This window comes from Cottoperca gobio, chromosome 20 (genome assembly GCF_900634415.1).
Source record: "Cottoperca gobio chromosome 20, fCotGob3.1, whole genome shotgun sequence".
NCBI lineage: Eukaryota > Metazoa > Chordata > Actinopteri > Perciformes > Bovichtidae > Cottoperca > Cottoperca gobio.
Window position 1 is genome coordinate 14,496,181 of NC_041374.1, and position 9,126 is coordinate 14,505,306.

General features: G+C 37.6%; 1 protein-coding gene across 4 annotated transcripts in view; it reads right to left on the reverse strand.

Annotated features, from left to right (window-relative positions):
• The window catches only part of ccny (cyclin Y), a 32,879-nt gene extending 25,922 nt beyond the window's left edge, over window positions 1-6,957 (reverse strand). For 2 of the 4 annotated variants that reach the window (XM_029457627.1, XM_029457628.1), the window contains exon 1: window positions 6,280-6,956. In XM_029457627.1, coding sequence (XP_029313487.1) covers window positions 6,280-6,433 — 154 coding nt within the window. In that variant the 5' untranslated portion in view covers window positions 6,434-6,956. Of the gene's footprint in view, window positions 1-6,279 lie in introns of all 4 variants that reach the window. The other 2 variants (XM_029457626.1, XM_029457629.1) reach the window with 2 other exon arrangements.
• Between the last annotated feature and the right edge of the window lie 2,169 nt (window positions 6,958-9,126).

The following is a 9,126-nucleotide window of genomic DNA, read 5'->3' on the forward strand; positions in this document are numbered from 1 at the left end:
AAGTCCAACAGCAGCAGCTGTATGGCAAATGTAATGTCATGAGAATTGATGTGTGAATCTTGCAATTGTGTTAGTACCGCATTGTTGGACTGCAGCAGAGAAGTTCCTTTTTCTTGGGTGAGGTTTAAATACCTCATTTCATTTGGAGTTTCTTTAGAAATATGCAATATATTTTGAAATTAGGCAGATCACCATCATTACCTACCACTGGATCACTATCAACGTGGCTGTTTGTTGGGTTACTAGAGAGTAGAGGAAGGATTGATGCAAGAAAATACAACTTCACCATCATTGTAATCCCAACCACTTGTTGTCTTCAGACTTGTACTTCTGCATTCCACTTGTGCTCAACATTGGGTAAGGAGGCAGGTAAAAACACTAATTATTCATCTTTCTATTTTAGGCACAAACGGGTCACTTTTGTTCCAAAATCTCTTTCGGTTAGAATAGAGTGTGAAGTAATATGTACACTGACCCTGCAAACTTAAAATGAGGATGTTCCTGTCCGACAAACAGCCTCTCCCAATTTACATCACAAATGTGTCAGTAATGCAAGTATCCTGCTGACAGCTGTGCCCAAATGATCTCTTGAGCTCCCAAACACCACATCTAATTGCCACTGAGTTTCACTTCACACACTCTTCTTGACAAGTTGGATTTGGGGAACACATTCCAAACAATGAAGGTTGAAGGATATTGGCATTCCCACTCTTCACTACACAGCTGTCTTGCAAAGCCTGAGTTTAACACTTTTTGACAGCACAAAACCAAAACAAACAGAGGTTAGGGAATTTTATTGCACAGATCCTTTAGTGGGGGTTTTTTTTCCAGCTCTCAAGCAGTGTGAGCCTGATCTGGCCCTCAGAGGGAGATCAAAAGATTCAGAGCAAGCATGCGGGGGAACCCTTTTTCAAGCTCCCTTTAGTCTCATGGGAGCATCAGGGTCAAACACAGCTATGTATAGCTCTCCGTGAGCATGGCTGGACCTTGACTACTTGAACAGGTTCATAAACCCTTATAAATGTTGACATTCCACCTCCAGCATTTGCCTCTGTCATCTTTGTTCTTTCTATTAGCTAAGGATGACTATTTTTAGCCCGAGGTGTCTTTCATTCACCTTTATAACTGGCACCACATATAAGCCACATATTATCTACAATAAATCTCCAAATGGTCAATAGTTTATCAAGTTGAGCGTGGGAACAAGTCCCTTTCATGTTGACTGAAAAGTGCATTTGTGAAATTCTTTTTTCCTCCTATTTCTAGTGTGAGCACAATGCAAAACCAAGTCCAGTGATGCAAAGAAAAGTGGGATAGGTGTTACAATTTAATAGCAATAAAAATGTATGCATTTCTGTCAGACACTTTGTCTTATTTTAGGTGTGTCTTCTTTTCTCTTTAGCATTATTAACAGGCAGAATACCATCACAATGTCAATTTCTCAGGAGACAGCGACAATATGAGGGAACATGTGAGCAGGTAATCTGTGGGCAGTAGATGCATCTTCCCTTGCGTAGGCCGAGTCGAGCCAAACCAGACAACGGAATGAGATTGTCACAGGCAATTGCGTTTTCATTAACACTTTGTGAATCAGTTAATTTATTTTTGAAATGGAAACCATTCCCTGTGAAACAATTTGTTATTCCGTATGTGAAAGTGCAGCAAAAAATAGTCAAGTAGATGAGTTGTTTTTATGTGGCAATGATTATGGGTCGCTTAAACAGACATGATTCAGAATCTCCCATCCACTTCAGCTGCTTGATATTAAATTAAGTTACAATGCTTAGTACAAGCATTTCTGTTCTACCTACTGTCCCAGGATAACACAGTTTCATACACCTGCAGATAAGATAACCTAACATACATTTAAAATCCTGATAGAAACTATTTATTTTCTAAAATCCTACCTCCCTTTGATTGTTGTTGTAGGGGTCCAACTAACAATCATTTCCATTGTTGATTAATCTGGTTTTTTTGTCTGTAAAATGTGAGAAAAGGTTTTTATCTCAAGTTCTAACATTCCATGAGTTGCCTCTCATGCTGCATTATTGCTGTTTTAAGTCTACTTTCCTTGAAGCTGCCTTGTGTACTCACACTTCCATTTTTTAATGTCTTTCATTTTCCAAAATGCCTTTAACCAAGCGATAGGGAAAGTGATAGCGACAGCATTGGTGACACTGTCGAAAAGAGCACGTCTAACAAAATAAGTGAGAATCACACCCTATCAAACGCTCCACTCAAAACCCAAACAGTTACCGCTGCGTCTTTTATGATAAAAAATAAAACATGGTCAGTTAATCGAGAAAATAAATCAAGAGATTAATCGTTAAACCTCGTCAAACAAACAGCTCATACTCGACAGAGACAGACAAGAAAGAGCCCATTTGTTCTCTAAATTATCAGCATTTAAAACATGATATTTGTCATTTGTTTGGTTAAAAGTGTGTTGTTAGGTTATGGCTCTCACATGCAGTTTTTAAAAATAGTTATTTTTGATTATGTCGATCTTAGAAACTGATTGGCTATGTAGAACAAGTGAAAATTGTCAGTGTGGGACTAGGAAAGCAAAGACACACAAAGGAGCATTTTTCACCTCAGCAACAATCAAAACAAAATCGTATCATACATCGTACATCTAGGTCAACTGGTCTGGAATTCATAGTGAGGAGACTCCCCAGGCTCATCAACCAGGCATGAATAATCCATGTCCAGATTTCAATTAGCCTGCAAGCAAGACTCATCAATATGTGTGTGAGTGTGAGCGTGTGTGTGTGTGTGTGTGTGTGTGTGTGTGTGTGTGTGTGTGTGTGTGTTCCAGAAATAACTAACTTTAACACTGATGAGACAGAGACGGATGTTGAGCCTGGAGCCATTGCTCATTTACAGTTGTCTATGTTAAGTAAAAAACTAAACGGGGTGAGAGATCCATCTGTTTCATCTTCCCTCTCGCTTTCTCGCTTATTTCTGAGACATCATAAGTGGCCTCGGTTTACCTTTACTTAGAGCTGCTGTGCAGCAATACAGCGTACAATGTTCTTTGATCTAATTAGACTAAAATAGCTCTGCTGTTGGTTTGGTGGGTCTGGAAATTGCAAAGAATGTCCTTCTCTCTTTTTAGCACTGCAATGATGGTGAATCTATGCTGAGCAACATGCACTACATGTAAATGACAATCTGTAATCTTAATCTCTGATCATCCTGTATATTCTTCTCCTATTCTTTTTTCAGGAGAAACTGACTCTTCAGCATACAAACAAAAATCTAATTTTAGCAAGTTCTTTGATTTTCAACGAAGTAGAAAGGGCTGTCACTGATACACTAACACTTGTTTCAGAAATTTGATTTTAAAAAGGCAACATATAGCAAAACGGCAAATAAGTACTTTTTTTCTATTTACATTCAAAGTTTATTTAATTACAGTGCCACTCCATATTTCTAGGTTTTTATTGTTTTAAAAGAAAAAGGTTAAATACAAGTGGTAAAATATATGTCATGCTGTGTGAAGCCATGCTTATAAAGTCTTTATCATATCATTACTGCTGCCGGCCAACAACACCCAATTTCCAAAAAAGCTATTTATAAACTTTAGAAAACACATCTTTATGCAACTACCTATGCATTTTTTATATTCAATGCATTTAGACTGGAAAACATCTAGACTGTGGAATGTGCTCAGTGACCATACAAGCCACCAGTCAAACAACACTAGCCGGAGAGCAGGGCTATTTCACAAGTGATGTCTTCCCCTTGGGAATCAATTACTTAACCTTTGTGTTGGTAGCAACCATAAAACTTAACTTCCCTTTAGGTCTGTATATCTGTGGTTTGACATGTCTTTATCACAGTCAAATACAAATGATGGGCTTGACCCTGAGAGACCTATGCCTTGGTATTGTCATGGTACATCATCTATGCCTGAAGAAGCAGATATATGAAGTACAACCATATAGCATGACAGACTGAACAGAAAGATGTCAGGTGAAACATGAATCTCCAGAATTGTTTTCTGACTGTTGTATAAGCTATGATGAGAGGGTCACTATAGAGAGCGAGCAATTGCTGAGGCAAATCAGATTACACTGCGTAATTGTGAAAGGGGCCACCTGAAAGACCCTCTCATACTTGTAAGTTCAATGAGCACTGTGTGTGTTTTGTTTGGGTGTGTGTGTCGTCACCACTGTCAGCAGTTCTCATGACTGATTTTTTATATTTTTTATAATCACATGCTCGATGCAGCCGAGGTCATATACACAGACGCACAAACAGAGGAACTCTATGCAAACAAAATCCTCCTATTTGTTCAGGTACAACCAAATCCAACGTAACAATGATTACCATCAAAATGCCCTCCTTTATTCCTTAGTCTTTCGTGAAACAGATATCAAATCTCCCGGCACCACATGGTCTCCTTTCACATTTCCATATTTAGGCTACTGTTTACAAAGTCGTCAAGATACCAGCTCTTTATAGCCAGGTTTGGGTATGATGATCTACACAGGATATTTGACTTTTCCCGTCATATTCATTTGCTAGAACCAAGCATGTATTCCTCCACAGGATAGGTACAGGAGGTTTCTGACTGTGGAATGCCATTAGAGGTCCAGTGACACGGTGAAAGGGTCATTACCTAAAGACTTGTGTAAACAGTTTAAATAAGACAAACACCAAAAAGCTTAAAACCAGTTCTTGCTCTCCGCTTCCTTCCATCATCCCGTTTACTCTCAGAGACACAATTCCAAGCTTTGTATTTGTTGGTCATTTCGACCTCATGTCCAATGACATGACAGTGATTTAAATGAAACCAGCCTAACCCTGACATAAGTAGCATCTAATCAATCAAGGGTTGCAACTAAAAAGTATTTTTAATTCATCATTGAGATTATTATATGGATAAATCATTTAGTCTAAAATAAATAAATAGAGAAAAGCATATATCACAACTTCCCAGAGGCCAAAGGGAAATTCTAACATGGTGGGAGTGATCGTTCATAAACTCATACGGCCTAGGAATGCCTCGGGATCCCCCAGGAAGAAGTAACTAGGGAGGATAGCCAGATCCTGTGCAGTTGTAGTCCAAAAATACACTATAAATAGCTGTATTGGGTTTCAAAAAACCTACTGATCCAATCACGTTTGACCCATTCCATGCACCATCAGTTACAAAGATGCACATCAGAGCTTGAGGCTTCCCTGATTACTCACTCCAGGGAGCCCACTACTCATAGGGAGGTACAGTGAGGTTGACTGGCCTTTTTGGTTTTACAGCACATTATTTAGACTGAGCAATATAGCTTTGGGAAGAAACATGCCATGCCAGTGAAACTGAGATATACATAATTCCAACTGGCATTTTGACCTGGTTTTTTTTGTGTGCGTCAATGATACACAATTATAAGCACTTCAGAAAGGAGTGCTTCAAGCAAACCACCTCAGGCCAACACATCTTTCTAGATTTGTTTAGGTAAAAGCATATTTTGTCTCCAATAACTGTGTGAATGTCTAAAGTGAAAGGCCGTTTTTAACTATTTCACATTTTGCTGTAGAATCCCCTATCACCTCCCGATGGACCCTGCAGACCATATATATATATATAAATAAATAAATAAATGTACAGTAGAGTGTGACTGTGCTGGTGATAATGAGCATTGAGATGTGTGGCTGCGTCATTTCCCTGTAGGAAGTGAATGGGCAGCCCGCCATAAACACTGTCCATCAGAATCACATCACCTCCCACTGGAACACAAATTCTCACTCGCCCTTCAACACACTGTCCCAACGTTATACACCCTTTTACAAAAAGACACATGGGGGTGATGACACAATCTCATGGTCCTGGCTCAGACCACCAAATAACCAGGCAGCAGCAGCAGCAACCTGGAAGCGTTTTAAGTCAGTGTATAATAAGGATGGAAGATAAAAGTGAAACTAATGGGTATACTTACTTTCTCCCATAAAGTGACTTGGTATTCTTGCATGCCAGTTTTGAAACTACTGCCATATGGCCAATTTCCAACATATTGGAAGTCCAATGAAAAGGAAGCTTACAGTACTGTAGGCTAGTGTAACGGGTGGGTGGGTCCTTTGCACAGATGTTGCAAGCTCTCATTATCTGTTAACGGTGTGGGTATTTGCAGAGCAATAAATGACTTTTCCCAGCTGTTATACAACACTAAATAATAGCCTAATAATAATAAGAATTGGTGTGTGTTGTTTTTTTATCATATTGAAATGTTATTCAGACAAGTCAGTAAAGAGGGAGTAACTGCATCTGCATCTTACCGTCTAAATTTTCTCTGTCGCTGATGTGCTGGAGGTTGCAGCTCGTGTCCTCCCGGCTCAGCTCCGGCTCCGGCCGGTAGGGCTCGAGCCTGGAGTGATTGTTCCTCCGGTGTTTAGGGCTCGAGGACACGCAGCAAGAGGTTGTATTCCCCATGGTGTAAGCAGGTTTCGGTTATAGTGCAAACCCGAAACTGTATCTTCAGCTTTCTCCTGGTAATGCTGTTAGCGTTACTACAGAAGAGAAAAAACGGGGCGGTAACGCAGATAGCCAGACCCTGCAAACTACAAACCCCGGTATCCGTTAGCGTTACACGCCCTTCCCCCGAGTATACAGTACGCGTAGCCAGACAAGTGCAGTCATTTAAAAGGCCGATTAAACGCTAACGTAGGCTAATCAATCAGAATAGTAGCCCAATACAACGTCCAGCCGAGTGCAGATAGTGCCTCTATGTTACAGGCTTCTGTTTTCACACTCGACTCCCTCGCCTTTTAATTTCCGTCCGAGCGTCCAGTTATCTTCAGGAAAACATATTGATGCACTATTACTTCATGAGGACATGATTCTTTAGCAAGTCGGAGGAAGATATTTTTGCTCTCAGCGCTACATGGTTGCCGATGTACTGTAGACTACTGCTGCTGCTGCTGCTGCTACATCCGCTGCTTTGTTGCTTTCAGGTACTCCTCGGAAAGTCGGATTTTCGACAATAAGGTTAAAAAAACGACTTCGCACTTCTAAATGCATTCCGTAGAGGTTTTTTAACCCACGAAAGCTCGAAAGAAAACCATAATGATAACAATAATACTACTACAACTATAAAACAATTTTTGTTTTTAAAGTTGAACCACATTATCTTGTGGTTAAGTCATACCTGTCAACCCTCCCGTTTTTCCTGGGATTATCTCGTATTTTTCCTTCTATCCCGCTGTCCTCCCGTTAAAATATTTTCCTGTTATTATCCCTTATTTTTAACCTTTCAAAAATGAAAATAGGCCTAATTTTAAAAAAACGTGTACAGTGGTAAAGTGGCCTCCGGTAGAGCAGGTGGCAGTATTATGTTTAACTTTAGTTGAAAAACGTTATCCGCCAGTAAACACACCGAAGAAGAAAACAGGAACAATAACACAGAAGAAGAAGACGAGACCATATGGATGAGAGTCACAGTGACCGGGAGATAGATGGAGACTCAGTTGTACCTGCCAAACAAGTTAAAACTTTATGCAAGTAACTAGACAAATGGGAGGAGACCTTCCCTTATTTAATAAAAAGCAGCGTCGGGCAAACTCGTGCTTTTTGTAAAGTGTGCCATTCAGATTTTAGCTTTGCACACGGCGGAAAAAGCGATGTTCACCAGCAAGAAAAATCGTCCAAGCACAAGTACGCCTAAGAGGCACAACACATACACTGTCAATGACTTCATTTGTGACAAAAACTGTTTCAGAGGCAAACCAAGTGACCAAAGCTGAGGTAAAGATGTCAATGCTTTGCGCCAAAAATAATGTAGCCTTCAGCTAGCCTTGAGGCAGGCAAAGTCTGCAACAAGTCTCTTGCAGATGCTAGGGACTCCCACACTGAATACAATGTATATATGCAATTTAAATACATACATCTTATAAACATGTCTGTACAAGTAATACATACTTTAAATAAACATGTAATTCCTGAACCCGCCCCTAATGTGTTTACATTTACGTTATATGGGTTTGGGCTGTCTGGGCGGAGTCCGCCAGAGTATTTCCCTTATTTTGTCATTCCAATGTTGACAGGTATGATGACAACACTGCGAGAGTGCTATTGTAATATTGTATTTAGTGCCATCATCGGGGGAACTTTTGTATTTTTGACTAAGTGCATCAGTAAATGAACTGAACATTTGATCTTTTATAAAACCTGATGGTGTTTTAATGTTGTACTTTTTACTTCATTAGATTTATTTGACATTAATTACTGTTTACAGATTTAGATTAATACAAATTATAAATCAAATAATAATGACGTATTATTATAGGTGAGGCTACCCAGCCGTATTTAAAGTAAATAAAAGTGGCTCTGTTTATTTATGTATATATATCTATATGTATATATATGTATATACACATATATAAATATATATGTATATATATATATATATATATATATATATATATATATATATATATATATATATATATATATATACATCCATAAACACATATATATGTATATATACATATATATATATATAAGTATATATATACTTATATATATACACGTATATATGTATACATACATGTAATATATATAGCCGTATATAAAGTAAATAAAAGTGGCTCTGTTTGTTTATGTATATATATGTATATGTATATATACATATATATATATATATGTATATACACACATATATACATATATATATATATACTTATATATATACACACATATATATATATACATGTATATGTACATATACATAAATATATATACGTATATATAAATGTATATATATAAATATATATGATGTATTATTATAGGTGAAGCTACTTTCTACTTTTACTCCTACATTTTAGAAACCAGTATTGTACTTTTTACTTCATTAGATTTATTTGACATTAATTACTGTTTACAGATTTAGATTAATATAAATAATGAATCAACTAATAATGATGAATTAATATAGGTGAGGCTACCCAGCCGTATTTAAAGTAAATAAAAGTAGCTCCATCTTTTCCACCTGCAACAATAATGATGCATTAATGCATCAATAATTATAACACAGTGATATATACATGTATATATATTTATGTATATGTATATGTATATATATATATATATATATATATATATATATATATATATATATATATATATAT